General features: G+C 42.3%; 2 protein-coding genes and 1 long non-coding RNA gene across 4 annotated transcripts in view; 2 read left to right on the top strand and 1 right to left on the bottom strand.

The window, feature by feature from the left end:
* The window catches only part of LOC118240993 (uncharacterized), a 47,192-nt gene that overhangs the window by 16,026 nt on the left and 8,933 nt on the right, over positions 1 to 22,233 (top strand). The window contains exon 4 of one of the 2 annotated variants that reach the window (XR_014123405.1): positions 751 to 857. The exons of the other annotated variant lie outside the window; for it this stretch is intronic. This is a non-coding gene — a long non-coding RNA (uncharacterized LOC118240993). Of the gene's footprint in view, positions 1 to 750; positions 858 to 22,233 lie in introns of those variants that run through there. 2 annotated transcript variants of the gene reach the window in all.
* LOC145657607 (nectin-1-like) lies at positions 1,333 to 22,137 on the top strand. Its single transcript, XM_081713827.1, has 8 exons — positions 1,333 to 1,399; positions 17,510 to 17,851; positions 18,292 to 18,594; positions 19,226 to 19,334; positions 19,946 to 20,079; positions 21,226 to 21,346; positions 21,549 to 21,597; positions 21,727 to 22,137. The coding sequence occupies exons 1-8, from the start codon at positions 1,333 to 1,335 to the stop codon at positions 21,790 to 21,792; spliced, it is 1,191 nt and encodes a 396-aa protein (XP_081569953.1). The 3' UTR covers positions 21,793 to 22,137.
* Positions 1,741 to 22,233, bottom strand: part of LOC145657580 (uncharacterized) — a 48,301-nt gene continuing 27,808 nt past the window's right edge. The window contains exons 2-3 of the mRNA XM_081713482.1: positions 7,580 to 7,774; positions 1,741 to 6,726 (exon numbers count right to left, since the gene is read on the bottom strand). The gene's annotated coding sequence lies outside the window, so the exon portion shown is untranslated. The remainder of the gene's footprint in view (positions 6,727 to 7,579; positions 7,775 to 22,233) is intronic.

The raw sequence follows: 22,233 nt of genomic DNA, 5'->3' as shown, positions 1-22,233 counted from the left end.
AGGCCACTTTCAACAGACACGAACTGCCTGTGTTAGTTTCTTACAAAACCAGCATAAACCCACTAACATGGTGCTCCTGCCTTTTGACTCATTCTCTCTATATGAGGTGCCACTAGCTTAAAAACAATATAATGCAGTCAGAACTCACTGTTACTTCTTATTTTCCTCATACATTTTAGACAAGAAATATGTTTTCCCACATTTCTGAGAATATCATATTGTATTGTTTATTTGGAGTAGAATGTAAACTAGAAGTATAAATAATATGTCTTTCAGCAAGTACACTGCATAGTGTATATCTGAACCATCACTCTCTACGATATTAGCAAATTAACTGCTTTATTAAGACAAACGAACACCATAAGGGTTAACTACATGTATATCTAATTGGTAAAATGTTTATTTATTCAAACATTCATTCACTGTGATCAGTTGGCATAGTTAATAGACTCTCAATAAGGTATTGCTTTGATCAACAGAAGGAGTTCTCTGTGCTCTGACAAAACAGGTAGTATCTGTTAATAATGTTTAGACATGGCTTTGGATCAGATCTTCTTTCATTTTCACGCACAGTAGAAACGGACAGGCAATGTTCTTGGTCAGAGTTTTCTGGTTCTTGTGGCGTCAGCACTACATGTTAAGAGTTTGCTTTGCTCATACACATCTGATTCAACTTGTCTCTTTCTGATTTGACTGTCATTACATGCATCCTCACAGGGTTGAACTGTGTAGTGCTCTCTCTTATTTAAGAGGTTTCTTCGGGACGGGGACGATGGTGGCTCCCTTGAAGCCGGATGGGATGATACCGAGTGTCAGGGAGAGGTTGAAGATTTCGATGAATACCGGGGCTAGCTGGTCTGCGCAGGCTTTGAGGACTCTGCTGCAGATGCCGTCTGTTCCCGCGGCCTTCCGGGTATTCACTCTTTTGAACACTTTCCACACGTCACTCTCCGTGATGGAGGGCATTTGCCTATGGTGGGCTCTGTGCATGACCCGTTGGCTGCGCCGATAGCACCATTAGTGCTGTTAGCCTTAGCACTGTTAGATGTAGCCTCGAAGTGAGCGAAGAATGTGTTTAGCTCATTCGCCAGAGATTCATCCGCGCTAATCAGTCCAGAGGGTGGGCTCCTGTAGTCCCTGATTGTCCGTAGTTCCTGCCACAGGCATCTAGAGCCACTCTACTGGAACCGTGACTCTACTTTCCTTCCTTTCCTCTCTCACCACCCTGAGTTCAGAGCCTCGTAGATGGTTTCGTCCACCCAGAGCTTTTGGTTGAGCTGCATCAGGATATGTCCCAGTCCACGTCATCCAGAGTGGCCATCATCTTAAATTATGTATTTTCAAACATATCTTCTGCTTCATATCGTTGTGTCCACTCTACGCCACAGCAGAATTACAGGTAAGGGTACTCTTCGTAACCTGTGTTGACCAATTTATCAGGTTTCACATTATCCAGGCGTTCTTATGTCAGCAAACTAATGCTTCCTAAGCGAATAGAAACCATGACTGTTTTTGAAGAACTTTGGTGTAGACATGACCAAATAAGTGTAGTACTCCTTGGCTATCATCAATGCCGATTTGGACATAAAGAACCACTTAAACCAGTTTGTAAAAAAAAAAACCCGTAAACTACGAGTGCCAAGTCCGTACATAAGTTGCTTCGAAGGGTTTAATAGTACTTGGCACATTTAACAGTTTTCTCTTGTGTTGTGGAATTTTGAACAAACAGCAAGTCAGACGTGATTAAGAGAGTAATTTAATAAGAAAAAGAATAAAATAAATGTTTGGCTCGCCTCAGGTAGGGAGCCCCGAGTATACAAAACCATGGCTAGTTATACTACTCCTGTGCTGTCTTTAACCAATCATCTTTTCTTAAGCAGCTCTTCTTTCCTTTGTTGCTGTGGCTATAAGCCAATCGGCTCTCGGCTTGGTTTTTCCCACAAACCAACCCAAACTGACTCCAAACAGTGTGGGTTGTGTGTCAAGTTGACCTTGATGTTAACAGTTCCTGATATATGTTCAACTTAATCAGCAACAGGTGGATACAAATGTGCAAACAGCATTATTAATTTACGAACAAAAGGATCAGTGTGATTTTATATGAATCACATAATACATAGTTTCGTATCATTTTCCATCACATTTCCCCCCTTTGATTCTTATACAATCATTTGTTAATTATCAGAGAATACAGTGTGCAGGTACAGGGTGTTATCCTCATCCAGGTCCTCTTTAGTGACCTGAATAAGTTGGTATCTGGTATCCATATTCATGCGAATAGTACTAAGTATACATTGACATAACAAGGTCCACAACATATAATCAAGGTAAATAGTAAAATGGATGGGAGAATCATAATTACAATACTTTTCCACATTGAGAATAGAGATCCCTGTTTCCAGTCCCAAGGTCTCACTCTGGCTTCTTCAGCACGAAGTTGGTCAGCAATCTTACTCATGTGGTCCAAGGCCATGGAGATATTATCTCCAGGTGCATCATTGGGCGGTATGTACGTGCAACAATGGTCGCCTATCATTGAGCACACTCCCCCTTCCTTAGCGAGGAGCATGTCCAAGGCCATGCGGTTTTTTGTCGTCAGTAGTACTTGGAATGGTCCTCTCCACCTGGGTTGGCTCCACCGCTTCCTTCTGAAGTCTTTTATCAGCACCCAATCGCCTGGTTGATGCATGTGGAGGGGATTGTCCATCACCTCAGGAAGGACTGCCTTTACCTGCTTAGACACATGGGAGAGAGATTTGTGCAGAGACACACAATACAGCAAAAGCGATTCATTGATCAGATTAGTGTCCCAGTCGGGTGGTCCTACCCCTGTGTTGGGAGGCTGTCCAAACACTATCTCAAAAGTCCTGTTCGTGCCTGCGGTCTGTTTCGACATTGCCACAGGACGAGGGGAAAGCATTTTACCCAATTCATGCCTGTTTCCTGCATTAATTTAGCTAGACCCCCTTTAATGGTACCGTTTGCCCGTTCTACTGCCCCTACGCTAGCTGGGTGATAACTGCAGTGTTTTCTCATATCCACCCCTAGGTATTTAGTCAGAGCCTTTAGCCCTTCATGTACGAAGGGTGTTCCATTGTCACTAGACACTCGTTGTGGCAACCCCACCGGGGAATGATTTCTCTCAGTAGTGCTTTTGCTACTGCATCACTATCTTGTTTGCCTGTTGGGAAGGCCTCCACCCACTTACTGAACATGCACACACACACAAGCATGTACCTCTTCCCTTCAGCTGGTGTTAGTTCTACAAAATCTATTTGCCCATGTTGAAATGGCTCACTGGGCGGCGGGTGTCCGGCGGGTGCGTGTTTGGTATGATTATCTCCGTGTGGTGTATTTTGTGCAAATACCAGGCATCGGGAACAAAAATTTTGGGTATGTGCGTTTATTCCCGGTGCATACCAATGTCTCGTTATGCTCTCCACTATCCCCCCTTTGCTCATGTGACTCCTCCCATGAGCAATCTCAATTAGTCCTTTCATTTAGGCTGTGGGGAGACATGGTTTGTTCGAATGGTTTATTGGGATCTGGAATGCCTAAGGCAGACATGACCTGTAATAACTGCTTCAATGCTGTAAAGGCCGCTTCGGCTTCTGGCGTCCATTCTAACTGAAAGGCATTCGACCCCTTGGTCGGTACTATATTCCTGAGCGGCCCCTCATGCTCTGCATAAGATGATATAAATGTTCTACAATAGGAACACATGCCTAAAAAGGACAGCAGTTGTTTTTTCATTATGGGTTTTGGTATAGTCAAGATGGCATTCACTCGGTCTTTAGTCAGCATGCGCGTTTGTTCAGTAATGTCATGTCCTAAAAAAAAAAATGCACTTGCTGCTTACAAAACTGTAATTTGGATTTGGATGCTTTATGGCCTTCCCCTGCTAAATGATGTAGCAGTGCCACCGTGGCTTGTTTACACGCTTCTCGTGTTTTCCCACAAATCAAAAGATCATCAACGTATTGCAGCAAGGCTGTTCCTTCAGGGAGCTCCAAAGCTTCTAGGCTTCGGTGTAAGGCGGCATTGCAAATGGTTGGTGATTCACAATACCCCTGACACAACCTCGTGAATGTGTATGGCTTTCCTTCAAAAGTGAAAGCAAACCAAAATTGACTATCCTTGTGCACAGGTACACAAAAAAAAGCATTGGACAAGTCAACTACACTGAACCACTTGCTATCTGGTGGGATCTGAAAGAGAATGGTGTGCGGGTTTGGAACTACTGGGGCTCTAGGGTGTACTGCCGCGTTGACAGCCTGCAAATCCTGCACAAATCTCCATTCATCTCTCCCTGGTTTCTTAACTGGGAAAATTGGAGTACGTACCGGTGAATCTGGGCACGGCACGATTACTCCTGCTTGTTTTAATGATTGGAACACAGGCCTAATACCCTCCGCTGCCTCTGGTTTCAGAGGGTATTGGTGCTGGTGTGGTCTATAATCAGATTTTGGGGTGATGTGGACAGGCTCGCACCCTTTTATTAAGCCCACATCATTTTTTCCCTGTGCCCATAACCCTGCAGGAACTGTTTTCAGTTCCTCTTCCTCCTCCTCTGAGAGGGTAACAGAGGCTGCCATAATTACCATATTTGGACTCACGAGCTCGACCCCCCTTTTACAATTTAACCTATACGGGGCTGGCATTTTCCACACTTCTATGCTCGGGCTGTACATAATTTCATACTGGGGTTCTTTTATCCAATCAGTTGCGCTCAACACACGTTTGGTCCATAACCCTACTCTCTGCCAATCTGGGTCAGCATGTGCGCTAGCCAACGACACATAAGGTGCTGCATGTGAGATCGAATATAAAGATTTCTGTTTAGCTGAGAGCTGCACCACTCCCGCAGCCCACTCGCAATCCCATGCTATAGCTGTGATAATCAAACTGTTGCTGCCCCCTAAGTCAAATTTCTGTTCAAAATCAACATCAGATCCCTCATGGACCTTCATTGTACAGTGAATAGAGTCACTTTGTTTAACTGTCAGCTCTCCGTGTAGCGTGTTAGTAACTTCAGTCATAAAATGTGTTAGTACTTCCCCAGCAGTGCACTGCAATTCATACACGTACAAAGGGACTCCTGCCTCTAGCTGGACTCCCTGTGTAGGTGTTTCCCACATAACAAATAACCCCTCTGGGTTGCTGCTAATTGTGCACCCAAGTTTACACATTAAATCTCTAGCTAACAAATTAATTGGACAGGTTTCTGACACTAAAAAGCTGTGTTTGAATTGGCTGTTTCCTAAACTACATTGGAGAGGCTCGGACATCCTTTCATCAATGGGATGACCTCCCACTCCAATTTCTGTTATCCCATATCCTGGTCTCATTCTACATTCTATTAAACCTTCTTTTAACACCGAGTGGGTAGCACCACTGTCAACCAAAAACTTAACATTTTTTCCCTCTACGTTCACAATCACCTCGGGGAGGTCTCTTGACCCCTTACTAATCTGCTGTAATAGTTGGTAATTTAAATTTGTTACTTCCCTTTTGTCGTCTTCTCTCAGTGGTCCGTCGCCGTCCTGCCTCTCCGCCGCCCGTCAGTCTAGCTTGACTTCCTTAATTGTAGGATCAAAATCACCAAAATCTTCTTCGTTCTCCCCCTCAGGACAGTCTATTGCAAAGTGTCCACACTTCCCAGAATTGTAGCACTCTTTCCCTTCAAGTCCCTTTCCTTGGCCTCTTCCTCTCCCTCGTCCGCGTCCACGTCCTCTGCCACGTCCACGACCTCTTCCTCTGTCCCCTACTGTCTGGAGCATGGTCAGCATCGCCTGATGAGTGGTGTCGGCACGCTGACGCTCCCGTTTGATGATGCTTGGCGTGTTCTTCAATAGTTGACAAAGGGGCTCTACTATAGCCGATGCAGTTTTTTCTGATGAGGTCGCTAATGTCCTTTCTCATGTTCATAAGGAAGCTGTTTCTCAGATGAGCTTCCCATGCCCCCACTTCTCCGAGGCCCGCTGCACGTTGTGCTGGCGCGTCAATTCCACAATGGTCAGTGTGGACACGTGTCAAACGACTGAGGAAATCAGCGACGGGCTCATCATCTCTTTGCTTGCATGCTGCTATCACATCAGTGTTAACAGTTGTTGGATATGCTGCTTCCATTCTTTCGATGAGTCCTCTTATCATCTCTCTGTATGGGCTGTTTAGGTCAGGTTGGCCTTGGGGTGGTGCATTCCACTCAGGCAGATGGAGACGGACATCTCCATTCACCCAGCCTCTGTCAATGCGGTTATACTGCGGTCCGAGTCGAATCATCAGCAACCGTCTCAATTCAGCCTGAGTTGTTCTGCAGGACTGCACGAATGCCATCAGTTCTTGTCCGAAGCGTCGTCCGCCGATGTCACCTGGCTTGCTCAGGCCGTCGGCCGCTTTCATGATGTCGTCTGCAGTCCAGTGACGGTGGACCATAATCACTCCCTCAGGTCCAGATACCTCCACCATCGGGAACTGCGGGGCATAGCTTGTCTCAGGCCCTGCGGATGGCTTTATAGTGGCGTGACTTCGAGTGTGATGAGCCACTGGTGATGTTATTGCCTCCAGTTGTCGTCTTGGTTCGTCATATGGAGACGGCTTTGATGTTAGCGATGAAGTCCCTGGCTCAGGATATGGAGGTGGGTTTGTTGGCACTTGTGGTTGCTGAATCAGCTGGGGGGCTCTCGGCGGGGCAGCATTGAGGTCAGGATCAGCTAAGGAAACACACTGAGACACTTCATTATTACCTTTTCTATGCCCTACCTGCTGCTTCTGTCTTTTTTCAGCTTCCTCTAACCACATTTTTGCCTTTTCCAACATATCTTCACTGTTCTTGTCAAAATATTTCTGCGCTTTCTTATCAGCCTCCCTTGATTTAACCTTAACTCTTTCAACCAATTTAAGTAAATATGCAACACTCAAAGTCCCCAATACATTAAACCCATAGTATTTAATCCAAAATGGGACGTGTGTATTTACATGTTCCCCATAGTCTTTGCTCATTTGGAAAAACAGGCTACTGGAAAACTTGTCTTTGCTAAATTCATATTCCTTACTTTGCCCTCCACCTTTTTTTTTTTTTTTTTTTTTTTTTTTTTCTTTTGTGGGTAAGGGCGATAAACAAATAAAATAAACAAACAAATAAACCCAAATATGACAGAAACAAACAAATAAACTCTTTTCTCTTTCTCCCCCTTTTTTTTATATAAGGGTAAAGGGGGTACTAATATTTTATTTAAAATTTTCCTTTTTTTTTTTTTGTTTCCTTTCTGTTAATCACGTCTCCGACGTTGCTTTAATTTAGTTCCGCTCCAGCAATCCGTGCTGGTTCACTGAGTCCACTCCTTTCCCTGCGGGGTGTTCTGTCAGCCCGGGCCTATTTCTTACACTAGTATGTCTACTCAGTGTGCCTATTCTCTTAGGCTGGCGGAGTCCCAGACTCCGGAGTCCTCCTGACCCTATTTTTAAGCCCTAGTATCTCATATACTATGCTACATTGCAGACCCACCCCAGGGAAGACTCAGGCGGATCACTATGTCACTTTCTTCTAAGATTAAATTACTGTAATTCCACCACTTACTTTCTGTTCGTTGGATCAGGCGGAGTAGACCACCGGAGTCTAGCGGGACGTCACTCCCTGGTTAGGTACTTTCCCGTATTCTTGTGGGTTTCCCTTTTTCTCCAGCTCAGTTTTCTCTCTGAGGAGCGTCCTCGAAGTTCAGTGACCGCTGCTCCGCGTGTTGCCTCTTGGTGATCCTGCCGACTACGCCAATTTCTGTTGTGGAATTTTGAACAAACAGCAAGTCAGGCGTGATTAAGAGGGTAATTTAATAAGAAAAAGAATAAAATAAATGTTTGGCTCGCCTCAGGTAGGGAGCCCCGAGTATACAAAACCGTGGCTAGTTATACTACTTCTGTGCTGTCTTTAACCAATCATCTTTTCTTAAGCAGCTCTTCTTTCCTTTGTTGCTGTGGCTATAAGCCAATCAGCTCTCGGCTTGGTTTTTCCCACAAACCAACCCAAACTGACTCCAAACAGTGTGGGTTGTGTGTCAAGTTGACCTTGATGTTAACAGTTCCTGATACATATTCAACTTAATCAGCAACAGGCGGATACAAATGTGCAAACAGCATTATTAATTTACGAACAAAAGGATCAGTGTGATTTTATATGAATCACATAATACATAGTTTCGTATCATTTTCCATCACATCTTGTTTAGAATTTTCTCTTGGTCATGAACAGACTTAATCAGTAGTCTAGACCTGTCAATGACGTGCTTATTTTGTTGAGGGTTTTTTGTGTGTGTCCCCCTATTTCTCTTCGCTTCAAAGGCTTCTACAGTAACACCATGTCCATCCCTACGGACAATGAAAGTTGAGTTGTATAAAATAGCAGTTCATCCTTAAACGGTGTAGGAGGGAAAAGGAGATTGGAAATCTTAAAAAAAAAAAAAATTATTATTTAAGGGTTCTACAACTCATCCATTGCCGGTTCCCAAGCGCCGGACGTGAAAGGAGGAGGGTTAGGCGCTGGGCCAGCAACCCGGCCCTGTAAAAACTTCTACCGCTATGGAAACAACAAGCGAATATTCTAAACGATCCCATCAGCAAAGAGGACCTGGCTCTAACTTGATGATGGTGCTGGAGCAAACCCGCGAGGGTGTCCAACGCCCGATGCAGACCGGAACCTTCGATGCAAAAATGATTTCCAAATTAGGCACCTGGAATGTTAGAACTCTCTGCAAAAGTGTGAACTACAATCTTGACATATTGGGCATCTCCGAAATGCATTGGACTGGATCGGTAAAGATCGTAAGTGATGGCAAATCAGTCCTGTATTCAGGACATGAGGAGCACCATATTCATGGTGTCGGATTGGTGCTTAGTAAAAAGGCATCATGTGCACTGCTTGGATGGAGACCTGTCAACGATCGCATCATCACGGCGCGATTTCAATCAAGACACGCTAAAACTTCCATCATCCAAGTATACGCTCCAACCGAAGACTCCGATGATGATCAGAAGGATATGTTCTATGGACTGCTACAAGACACCATTGGTCCACACAGTTCGGGGCTACAAACCAACGATAATGGTGAACGACTTCTATCCTTTAGCAATATGAACAATTTCTACATTGGTAACACATACTTCCGACACAAAAACATCCATAAGAAAACCTGGCGATCACCGGATGGAGCCACTTTATCTGACTTTATCTGTATCTGTATTTAATTGACATTATCTGTATCTCTCGGCGATGGCGTTCAGCACTGTTGGACATCAGAGCCTATCGTGGAGCGGACGTTGGATCAGACCATTATCTCGTATGATCCTCAATTTGGTTACGGCTGTGGAGAAGCTGAAAGAACCTGCCGCGGTCAAACAATTCCAACTGGAGTTGAGAAATCGGTTCAAGCTACTCCAAGATGTGGGCGACATCGATGAATACTGGATGGCATTCAAACAAGCAGTCATAGAAACGGTAAAGGAAACCGTGGGTCGCTGACGTGGGACACAGAAAGAGCGTTGGATACGCGACCCAACTTGGAGCCTGATTGACGAAAGGAAAATTGCAAAATGCCGACGCGAATAGGCAAAAGCTGACCCTGACAAGGAAACCAAAGCAGAGCGATATCGGTAACTGGATAGGGCGGTCAAACGAAGCTGCAAATCTGACAAGAAGGCATGGCTGGAATGCAAAGGAGCCGAAGCACATGAGACGGCTAGCAAGAATGACAATAAGACGCTGTACCGCATTGTACGAGAGTTGACTGGGGCATGGAGCAACTTGGTGCACCTATCAAAAACAAGGACGGGGTGTTTCTGCTCACCAGAGAAGAACAAGACACGCGCTGGGTAGAACACTTCAAGGAAACCTTGAACCAGCCCACCCCTGCCAACACCTATGACTTTGGCGCCACACCGCCACCTCCAGACCTGGTAGTTAACCTTGATCTAATCACTATCGAGGAAACTAAGGTGGCTATTCGAACACTCAAAGCCAACAAAGCACCCGGCCTAGACGAGATAGCACTGGAAATGCTAAAGCACGGTGGAGACGCAATTGCAAACACCCTCACAGTGCTGTTCAACAAGTGCTGGCAAGATCAGAGCGTCCCAAGTGACTGGAGGAAAGGAGTAATCATGAAACTCTCCAAGAAAGGCAATACCGCCGATTGCAACAATTGGCGTGGCATTACACTCCTCTCGGTTCCTGGGAAAGTCTTCTGTAGCGTTCTATTACGGCGCATACAACATGCAGTGGACGAAATTCTCCGGGAAGAGCAAGCCGGATTCAGAGCAGGCCGATCGTGCAGTGAGCAGATTTACACGCTTCGTAATATCATTGAACAGTGCATCGAATTCCAGCGCCCCCTGCTCATCAACTTTATCCACTTCAAAAAGGCTTTTGATAGCGTCCACAGGGGCTCCTTGTGGAAAATTTTACGAGCCTACGGCATTCCACAACGGTTTGTCAATGTCTTCCAGAACCTATATATCAGCTCTAGCTGCTGCGTCAGGACACACGATGACTACACAGACTTCTTCAACATCGAAACCGGAGTCAAGCAAGGATGTATCCTGTCGCCAATTCTCTTTTTGCTCGCAGTCGACTACGTCATGAAAAAGGTGATGATGAGCCCAGTGACTGGAATCCCTTGGACAAATGGATCTCATCTCACTGATCTCGATTTCGCAGACGACATTGCCTTGCTAACGAATACAAAACCGGCTCTACAATCCATGACAACATGCCTTGAGGGCGAAGCGAAAAAGGTTGGCCTACACATTAACACAGACAAAACCAAGGTCATGTGGGTGAATCGTCAAACGAAGGTGCAGATAACTATTGGGCAGCAAATGGTGGAGGACATCAACGAGTTCACATATCTCGGCAGCATAGTATCCAATAATGACGGTGGCTCAGAAGCGAATGTTCGATGTAGGATCGGAAAGGCGGCGGGTGTGTTCCAGCATCTACGCCGCATCTGGTCCTCAACAACAATCAATACAGGAATCAAAATGCGTCTGTACTCCGCGATTGTCATCCCAACCACCATTTACGCCAGTGAAACCTGGAGGAACACAAAGAGGATCGCTCAGAAACCAAACGTTTTCCATCAACGGTGCCTCCGCCAAATATTGGGTACCTCATCAGGGCTGGGCTGGGAATTAACTTCAGCCCTGGGTTTCTTTCTAGAGCAGCCCCTTACAATCACAGCAACAATGAGCTTCCTTTCAGCTCTCAAACAAGTGGTGCAGTTTAATTTATCTGTATCTTGAAGGTTATTTTTTTTGTTGCACCATTTGTAAGTCAGTAATTTGTGTACTGTCCCTTTAAATTAAATTTACGTAAAAGGCGTGTGCACGTAGGCCACGCAGAGTTTTGGTTTTGTGCTGTACATGACGGTTGGCTGGACCCAGCAATTATTTACTTCTTTAGTAACGCGTTATGAGCTTTGGATGTTTTTACCAGTGATATGAATTTTATGTCATGTCGTTCACTCCTACTGCAATGCTTCTAATCTTTTAAGCAAATTTACATGTACATTTATGGCATTTAGCAGATGCTCTTATCCAGAGCGACTTACAAAAGTGCTTTGTCATTTACTCATAGAATATATCCAAGTACAGTATAGTAGGTTAGAATTAAACATACCAATGAACTAGAATACTGTAGAATACAGGGATGAATGCTGATACCTAGAAGTGCAAAATACATAAGATCTATCTTAAACAATGATAAGTGCTATAAACAATAAGTGCTAGAGTTTGTTATAAAGCATAAATAGTGCCCTACAATAAGTACTAAATTAGTCAGTCAATAAGGGAGCAGTGTCAGTTATCCTTTAAATATTTTGCAAATAGATGGGTCTTCAGTCTGCGTTTGAAGACTGCAAGGGACTCTGCTGTCCAGACAGCAAACGAAGTTCATTCCACCATCTTGCAGCCAGGACAGAAAATAGTCTCAATGCTTGTCATCCGTGAGACCTGAAGCGAGGTATTTCAACCCGAGCCGTACTTAAGGTTCGAAGTACTCGAGGTACAGATCGGGCTTTGACCATTGACCACATGTATGAAGGAGCTGGTCCATTTTTGGCTTTGTAGGCAAGCATCAAGGTTTTAAATCTGATGCGTGCAGCTACAGGGAGCCAATGAAGGGAGCGCAGCAGTGGACTAACGTGTGAACTTCAGAAGATTGAATTATGTATTTTCAAACATATCTTCTGCTTCATATCGTGCTGCTGCATTCTGGACAAGTTGTAGAGGTTTGATGGCTCTTAGAGGAAGACCAGCAAGTAGCGAGTTGCAGTAGTCTAGCTTTGAGATCACAAGAGACTGCACAAGCACCTGGGTAGCTTCCTGCAAAAGAAAGGGTTGAATCCTTCGTATCTTACAAAGGAGGAATCTGCAAGACCGGGTTAGATTAGAAACATGAGTTGAGAACGACAACTGGTTGTCCAAAGTTACGCCCAAGCTACGGGCAGCTTCGGATGGTGATACCAGGGAGTTCTCAAAGGAAACAGTGATGTCATGGTAAGGGTTGAGAGTACCTGGGATGAACAGAAGCTCAGTTTTACTGGGGTTGAGCTTCAAGTGGTGAGCTGTCATCCATGACGCAATGTCAGTCAAGCACGCCGAGATACGACTGGAGACCTGCGTGTCAGAGGGTGGAAAAGTAAGAAATAATTGAGTGTCATTGGCATAGCAGTGGTAGGAGAAACCAAGAGAAGATATTACATCACCAACAGAATGAGTATACAAAGAGAAGGGGGTCCAATACTGAGCCTTGTGGAACACCAGTGGAGAGTCTACGTGGTTTGGATGTGGATCCTCTCCATGTCACCTGATAGGACCGTCCATCCAGATAGGGCTGAAACCATCTCCAAGCAGAACCAGTCACACCAAGCCTGAAAAGAACAGAGAGAAGAATGTTGTGGTTTACTGTGTCAAAGGCTGCTGAAAGGTCTAGAAGAATCAAAACAGATGACTGTTTGGCAGCTTTAGTGGCATGAAGTTTTTCAGTCACCGCTATGAGGGCCGTTTCTGTAGAATGTGCTGGTTTGTAGCCAGACTGATTGGGATCATGCAGCTGGTTCTGGGTGAGAAAAAGAGACAATTGATTATAAACTGCTCATTCAAGGGCTTCTGAGAGGAAAGAGAGAAGTGATACCGGTCTGTAGTTGGTAACGCTGGAGCTGTCAAGTGTGGCCTTCTTGAGGATTGGTACCACCCTGGCGGTTTTGAATGCAGTAGGCAATGCCAGGGCGTTTTCAGTCCTATTGGCTAAATTAAGTACCTGCCATGCCAAACCATTAATTTTATTAAGGGCTGCAGTACTTCCTCCTCCCAGGAACAAACTCTAACCTATGTTTGCTCCAGGGTTAGTCCATGGGTTGGCCGTTACATACCCACCATACCTATTAGGGGTGCCAATAATTATAGACCTTTTAGCACTGCCTGATGTCGACTGCGAATGTGTATATATGACCAGAGATGGGATAGTTAAGGCTGGGGTACAACATCCTTTCCAGGGAAATTGATGACTGGTATTACTAACAATCAAAGTTGGTAGGCTGGAGTATGCCATCCTACCACATATCCACATCATAGCTGTAGATGCTCAAGTGCCCAGGATCACAGGGCAAAGAGACGGTGTGCCTGTTATATTATTTATTGAGCATCTGCCCCGTCCCACACCTAATGCCCATACCTCATTTTTACACGGCATGTGGCCTAAAAATGGACCATCAGGTAAGCCTGCAGAACACAGACAGGTGGTACCTGTCACAGGTAATACTGCTAGGGACATATTTCTGAATTGAGGTAATAGCATTTACTAATGCCAATGTCGCAGTCTGTCCTTTGGTCTGGCCATGAACCACCATCCAAGGCCCATGTGGGGAGATTACCACTGGCAGCTACTGCCTTAGATACATTTAGCATAAACCCTACTCCCATATTGATTTGACAGTCTGATGAGTTATAATTAAGTGCTGCTGCTGTAACATCATCTACCGGGGCTGGTACCCATGGTGTATGGAATGCTTGACATTCCAGAGGCTCCGCCTCTCCTGCCGCTACCAGGGAGACCACACAAGCTAAATTGCCATTACATTTTTGTTGATGACTCTGAAAGCCCACTATCCCCCCTTTTGTACCTTTCGAGACTGAAAATAATGACAATATTATCACACTAATGGCGCCCGTTATTCCTATAGTAAGGTTTTGCATGCACTTATCAGGAAAACAAGGAGAGAAAGGACCACAGAGTCTGCAAAGGGATGTTGATAGATATCCTAACTGCCTATCAAGTTATAATACCAATGCTAAAGTGTACAGGGCCAAGGAGTAATTCGTTGGTGTGTGGTGCAGCCGAGGAGCAGGCCTTCGGCATGAAATCATATAACAAATTTTGTACTCTATGTGAATGTGTTAAGGTGCATTTGGCTTGTTGGATGCGTTAGCTACTGGTGATTTCTTCAGTCAGCTGGCGTGTATCTACTGTGCTGATCCCGATGTTAGCACATCGGTTCGGGTCACTGCGATCACGGTTGTTGGGGGTCTGTACGCAGCTTCACCAACTTTCCAAGGGTTCAATGATTTGACCAAAACAGTATCATCTGGAATAAATGGATGAGTAGGCTTGTCTGTGGGAAGGGGGAGAGCGCAAGAGACATTACCATACACACTGTTCAGTTTCTCAATCAACCTTTGGGTGTAGTCTGCCAAGATCACGCCCATGTCACCTGAATGAGAAACACTTGGGTTACCTCTGACCCATGGAGTGGTAAATGGTCTACCAAAATTGACCTCAAATGGTGACAATTTGGTGGTGGCATTGGGCGTCATTCTGATCTCACATAACACTGCTGGCAGTAGATCTATCCACTTCTTTCCTGTTTCCATCCTTGCCTTTGTTAACCTTTCTTTCAAGGTACGATTCATTCTCTCAACAATGCCAGATGACTGAGGATGATGAGGGATGTGAAACTTCCAGCCAATAGTTAGGTAGGTACATAGTTTCTGAGTTACCTTGGAAATGAAACAGGGTCCCTGATCTGAATCTATTACCTGAGGCATACCATACCATCGGTATTATCTCCTTGGCTAGGATTTTAACCACAGTGCGGAAAGTCTTCCTTAGAACAAAGAAACGCCTCAGTCCACTTGGAAAACCTGTCTACAATCACCAGAGGGTACTTCAACTGAACACAAGGTGTCATGTGCGTAAAATCTATCTGTAGACACTGCTTCTAGCACATTTACAAAATTTGACAAATTTGATACATGTAAATAAATTTGCTATAAAAAATAATGTTGGCCAATCTTAAATCATGTCACGTCAACAGTTAGTCTGTATTTTGCATACAGTATAGTATTCAATGGTAATGGGGTTATTATAAAATTAGGTGAATGTTTTATAAGTAGATGTTAAGAAAATCTTATGTGATGTTCATCAGATCAGGGCTGGGTTTCCCAAAAGCACCATAAGCAAAGATAATCTTTAAACTGTATTATACGGAACACTCTCTCTATTATTTAAGAGGTTTCTTCGGGACGGGGACGATGGTGGAACGCTTGAAGCCGGATGGGATGATACCGAGTGTCAGGGAGAGGTTGAAGATGCCGGTGAATACCGGGGCTAGCTTTTCTGCGCAGGCTTTGAGGACTCTACCGCAGATGCTGTCTGGTTCCGCCGCCTTCCGGGTATTCGAGCGAAGAATGTGTTTAGCTCATTCGCCAGAAATTCATCTGCGCTCATGTGGGATCCTGTAGTCCGTAGCTCCTGCCGTAGGCATCTAGAGCCACTCTACTGGAAGCGTGACTCTACTTTCCTTTCTTTCCTCTCTCACCACCCCGAGTTCAGAGACTCCTAGATGGTTTCGTCCACCCAGAGCTTTTGGTTGAGCTGCATCAGGATATGTCCCAGTCCGCATCATCCAGAGCGGCCACCATCTTAAATTATGTATTTTCAAACATATCTTCTGCTTCATATCGTTGTGTCCACTCTACGCCACGGCAGAATTACAGGTAAGGGTACTCTTCGTAACCTGTGTTGAACAATTTGTCAAGTTTCGCATTATCCAGGCGTTCCTATGTCATCAAACTAACGCTTCCTAAACGAAGAGAAACAATGAACTTTGGTGTAGGCCTGACCAAATAGGTGTAGTACTCCTTGTTTATCATCAATGCCGATTTGGATATAAAGAACCACTTAAACCAGTTTGTAAAAAAAAACAAAAAAACAAAACGTAAACTACGAGTGCCACGTTGTTTATAAGTAGCTTCGAAGGGTTTAATAGTACTTGCCACATTTAGCAGTTTTCTCGCGTTTAGAATTTTCTATTGGTCACAAACAGACTTTATCAGTATCGTACACCTGTCGTAGAAGTCAGTGAAGCGCTGGAAACCTGTTATTTTTTTGAAGGTTTTTTGTGCGTGTCCCCCTATTTCTCTTCGCTTCAAAGGCTTCTACAGCAACACCCACACCACAGTAATCCCTACGGACAATGAAAGTTGAGTTGTATAAAATACCAGTTCATCCTGAAACGGTGTAGGAGGGAAAAGGAGATTGGAAATCTTTAAAAATATATATTTAAGGGTTCTACAACTCATCAGGGCTGGGCTGGGAATTAAATTCAGCCCTGGGTTTCTTTCTAGAGCAGCCCCTTACAATCACAGCAACATTGAGCTCCCTCTCAGCTCTCAAACAAGTTGTACAGTTTCATGCATTTCTCTGAATCTTGGTGAAGGGTTTCTTTTTGTGTGTCATTTGTAACGGTCAGTAATTTGTGTACTGTCCCCTTAAATTACGTTTACGTAAAAGGCGTGTGCACGTAGGCCACGCTGAGTTTTGGTTTTGTGCTGTACATAACGGGCATTGCTGGACCCAGCTCTTCATTTATCATTATTTACTTCTTTAGTAACGCGTTATGAGTTTTGGATGTTTTTACAACTCATGTATGAGCTGTCAACTGTACTCCTGGAGCGAGTCTGTGTCACGTGGCGAATAAACCAGCAAGTTTACTAAAATAACTAAAATAACCCTAACTCCAAGTCTTACATATTTCAGCAAATCAAGATTTTGTAACGCAATTTACTCACTCTCGTCTTTTGATTTTATAAGTTAAGGTTTATTACAATTTATTTCTTTTGAAGGGCATATAAAAGTTATTACTATGAATCTATTTTGGGGGGTATTTTTGTGATAGGATATCATCTGTATAATGGAAAATGCCAGTGATATGAATTTTACGTCATATCGCTCACTCCTACTGCAATGCTTCGAATCTTTTAAGCAAATAGAACACAAGTCTTATCATGAAGTGTTACTGCTTAAATTATGTAAAGTATTGCTTTTTGATTTACTAATTAAGTGCACACTCTTATATTTGGATATCTTACTGTGTGTTCTACCTGGCTTTACCTAATGCCATTTTAGCATGTACCTAATGTTTTATAGAAGTGTTTTCTTTCTTTTTCTTTCTTTTATGTACAGCTGTAAGAGTCATTGGAAGGAGTGTGACCATTCAAGAAGGAGGCAGTGCCACATTGTTCTGTCAGCTGATTGATACAGTGGAGGAACTTACACAGATTACATGGCAAAAAAGGACACGGGGAAAGCCAGAAAATAGTAACTTTTTTGTCTTCACTCCAGATGGCATAACAGAACATATAAATGGACTAAAAGACAGAATTGATTTTATTGGGAACATGCAAGAACGTGTTGGCTCAATTGCTCTGAAGAATGTTTCATTACTGGATGAAGGAATATATACTTGCATCTTTAACATATTCCCAAGTGGGCCATTTGAGACAGAGATTAAGCTCACTGTGTTGGGTAAGACTTGTTTTTAACTTTTGTTGTCACTTTATTGTTGTCACTTTATTGTTAGCTTGCAAGTAGCTGCATTGCATAAACAGAATATTACTAGTAGTCCCAATACAAGCAAGTTTTCAGTTGCCATGCAGATAATAGTAACAGGCTTTTTACAAACAGTTTTTCTAGTGTTACTCATCGTGACTCATGTTTGTTAGAATATAGGAATAAATTCCTAATTGTCCAGTTCATGTATTTTAGTGTTGCTATAGAATATAACAATGTAATATATGTTGCAGAAAGTATAAAAGACCAGTATGCATTTAAAATTTATTTGGTAGGCCTTATAGCATATAGAAGGACCATAAAGTTCAACTTTAAATTGAATGGTTACATGTATATTGTATTACTATTATATTTTGTCAGCAACTACTTTTTTTTTTCTTTCATTTCAATTTTAGTTCCGCCTGTTGTCAGTGTCGGCCCTGTGATAATTCCTGTTGCTGGTGATGGTAACGTGACCTTGGCGACCTGCACTGCAGCCAAAACAACGCCTGCAGCAGAAGTGTCATGGCTCTTGGCTCTGAACACCTCTGTGAGAGTAGAGACCAGCCTGTCTCTGCAAACTGATGGAACTTACACTGTTACAAGTCATTTGATTGGTGTAGCATCCAAAGAACTTAACCAGCAGAAGGTTCAGTGTTTGGTGAACCACACGGCCCTGCATACAGAACTGGTACTGGACTACACAATAGTAATCCATTGTAAGTAAAGAACTTAACCAGCAGAAGGTTCATTGTTTGGTGAACCACACGGCCCTGCATACAGAACTGATGCTGGACTACACAATAGTCTCATTATAAGAAAGCTGTCATAGACATAGAGCATATTCTTAACACTGGAACTACACACCATGATTGACTATTATATGATTTGCTAATTATGAACATATCATTGGAGACTGTAGTATGCTATTGAATCCTGTAGCAAATGTCTTATTTTTATTGTGTTCTGTATGTCAGATGTTACAAGTGAGTATTCTGTGAGTATTCTGCAGAAAAACTGCATTTACAAAATTTGATAAATGTAAATATATTTGATAAAAAATAATGTAGGCCAATCTTAAGTCATGTCAGATCAACAGTTAGTCTGTGTTTGACATTTTTTCCAAAACATATATTTATTTATTGAATTGATCTGTTTAGCTTTCCTGAGGTGATGGATTTAATTCTTTCATGTCTGCATAAAGCGCTTTGAATGTCACTTTCTATGAAAAGTGCTTAAGCAAAAAAATTTGAATTTCTTTCTTAGTATTAGATTTCTTTTCAATGTGTGCAGTTTTCAGACAACCTTTTTACATTTTTATTAATATTTGTTTTGCTTTTCTTTTCTCAGATCCTCCTCAGGTTGCCTATATTTTATCAGCTGGTGAGGCAACAAAAGATCAAGAATTTCTCTGTGAAGCAGATGGCAATCCAAAACCAACAACCTTTATCTGGAGGAGGTTAGTAGGGCTTCTTGTATACCAATGGTAGCTGCAGCTATAGCATTGACACCTGTCACAGATTATCAAATGTAGAATCAGTAGATGTGCTTACTGTTTGGTTGAGCTATAAAAGGAATCTTCAGTCATTATATGCTAATAATATACCATTTATATCATACCATGTTTGTAAAAGTTTGCAAGGGTTTGTTCTTTATTCTTGCTGATTATCAAGTCTGACATAGTCCTCAAACTGCATATTCAAAACAGGTTGACTAAACAGATAAATGTTAACTTAAATGTAAAAGAGCCAGGAGTGAGACAAAAAGGCAGTGACAGAGTAACATGCAGGAGATCAAACAACCAGGCAGTAATCCAGAAGAGACTTGACCAAGAGAGCAAACAATAAAATAGTCTATAGACAGTACCCAGGAATGGAAACAGACCAAAGCTGCTCAGAAACACAGAATAAAACAAAACCTCACAAAGGAAAAGTCATAGGTGGTAAATGTATACTGGCAAAATAACACAAATCAGGGAACAGGTGAATATAATTAGAAAACTGGAGGCCTGGATCTATATATGGTGGTTTGATATACATACACACAATAATTTGTTTGTTTTACTGACAGGGTGAACATCCAAGTTGATAATAAAAACAAACTTCTAATCCCACTAACTTCTGACCATAATGGCTTGTATGTCTGTGAAGCTTCAAACCAGTATGGAAGTGTCACAGGATCTCTCTATGTATATGTTAATAGAGGTGAGTACCATTTGCACATTCAGCAGGGCCTGAACTTCACCTTATGATCAGCTGTATAGCCAGCCAGTGTTTATATTGTGGTAAATTTCCATAAACACAAGCTGTAGATACGTTTTAATAAAAATTCTCCTCTCTGGAAATTCACTGTTTCACTGGAAAGTCCTCATAGTAAAAGTGTCATGTTTACAGTTATACGAGCCTGGCAAATTTGAGAACATTACAAATTGGACACACATTTTTCATCTCTACAGCTTTAACACTACTGGTATCTTAAAATTTGGTTTATTTGAAAAGTTCTAAACATAATCATGCCATAATATTCAATTTTTAATTTATAAATCATAAAAATACCATTTTAAATATTTTCTGGACATATGTCCATAAAGTAAGTACATTTTACTGACCAAAAATGTGTCCATAAAATGACTTGACATGGCAGATTGCAATGTGGCTACAATAATTGAACAAAACCAGTAGAAATGATAGCTTACCTCCATGTGTAAAAAGAAATGTCCCAGTGGTTAAAGTACTAGACTTTTATTTGGAAGGTTGCTGGTTCAAACCCTGCCACTGTTGGAGCCCAAAAGTTACACCAGATTTCCCTTCCTCCTCATTACGGAACCTAAAAGCCCTTTACCCTCAAGTTGTATTCAGTCATAATCGTAAGTCAATTTGGATTAAAAAAGCATCAGCTAAATGTTTAAATGGAACGTTTTGGTTTTATATGTCATCACATGATGATGAGTTTAAGCAAAATAAGTGTAGCCCAATTCATACCCTGCAAAATACACAATATGTGTTCTGCCCCTCTCTGCAAAATCATAAAAAGCAAATTAATGAATATAGTTAATTAGTTAATATTATTTATTTGTTTGTTTGTTTGTTTAATTTATTTATTTTGGTTACCCATTTTCAGTCCAGTGTATCCTGAGTTTTGGTTTTGGCCAAGAAACTATTTTGATGTATTATTACTTGTCTTTCACATCAATCAATAAAACTTTAGTCATCTACAAGCGGCGATCTGCACTACATATACAAAAAGATTTGTTGCATTTTCTTATTTTTTAATTTTTTCTTTGTCTCTCTCCTCTCCGCTCTCCTTTTCTACCCTTATTATTTCCTCCTCTTATTTCCTCCTCTATGTAGAATCCACATGGACCACTGTGGTTATTCTGGGAATTATTCTGGTTACTATTCTACTTTTTCTTTTGTATTTTTTTCATAAGCGCTTGTTCACACATCTCGTACAGCTATGGAGAGGAATTCAGTAAGTTTGTCAATTTTGAATATAAAGTAGACTGTTTTTCTTTTATTTTGGCATTCCTATATTTGTGTTCTTTTGCATCTTACTACCATAAAATGTTCATTTATTTTGTTCTCTAGTAACATTAATAACACATTCTCAAAATAATTCTCGTTTTAAGACATAGCAAATGACAGGTGTTACACTAATACGAATGCATCCACAGCCATGTCAACCGCGACCGTGACCGTGTGCCTACTCAGTCACCCTTGCAGGTGAGTTTAAAAGATGCTAATTTTAATCCACACGATTTTAATCCACACGATTTTAATCCCCACTCTTTCATTGTTACTGTTGTGGTGTATTATCTATAATTACAGTGCCATCAATGTTCTTTTTCTCAGAATACACGTTCAGAAAGAACAGAGGAGCAACAACTTGGAGCATGTTACACTCCTGGACTGCTGTAGTGTGCTCTTGGTCCAGTTCGGGATTTAGGACTGTCTGTGCACCTCGCTGCTGGCCTCGCCCTTCCTTGAGGGATTGCTGTGGCTTATATAAGGACCCTGCAGGAAAAAGACAGCGGCTTGCCCAAGCTCCTTCTTGTACTGGTGGTGATTTGTGAGTTTGTTATTTTTGCTGTGCTTACCTTGTCTTGTGATATCCCTAGTTAGCCTGTGCTTGTGTTTGTGTATGTGTAGATCTGTATGTGAGCATTAAAATGCATTAAATTGCTCAAGATGACCTTATACTGTTTCACAGACATTTAATATTCTGTAACTTCCTTTGGGATCAATAAAGTTTTCTTAAAATTATATTAAGTAACTGAATATTTTACCATTATTGGGTTGATGTTAAGCTTGATCACATACAGTTTCAATTGTTCGACAAAAAATTAAGAAATTTAAGTG

Source organism: Electrophorus electricus, chromosome 4, assembly GCF_041902795.1.
Source record: "Electrophorus electricus isolate QZ-2024a chromosome 4, ASM4190279v1, whole genome shotgun sequence".
Lineage (NCBI taxonomy): Eukaryota > Metazoa > Chordata > Actinopteri > Gymnotiformes > Gymnotidae > Electrophorus > Electrophorus electricus.
Note: the sequence above shows the minus strand (reverse complement) of the source record. Positions and strands in the feature narration are given on the sequence as shown.

What these genes read in the sequence shown, in the direction of transcription:
- LOC145657607 (XM_081713827.1), top strand. Translation starts at nt 1,333, where the DNA reads ATGTATTTTCAAACATATCTTCTGCTTCATATCGTTGTGTCCACTCTA. An exon ending in CTACACAATAGTAATCCATT is followed by an intron (nt 18,595 to 19,225) that starts GTAAGTAAAGAA and finishes TTCTTTTCTCAG; the next exon opens with ATCCTCCTCAGGTTGCCTAT. An exon ending in CTACTCAGTCACCCTTGCAG is followed by an intron (nt 21,598 to 21,726) that starts GTGAGTTTAAAA and finishes TCTTTTTCTCAG; the next exon opens with AATACACGTTCAGAAAGAAC.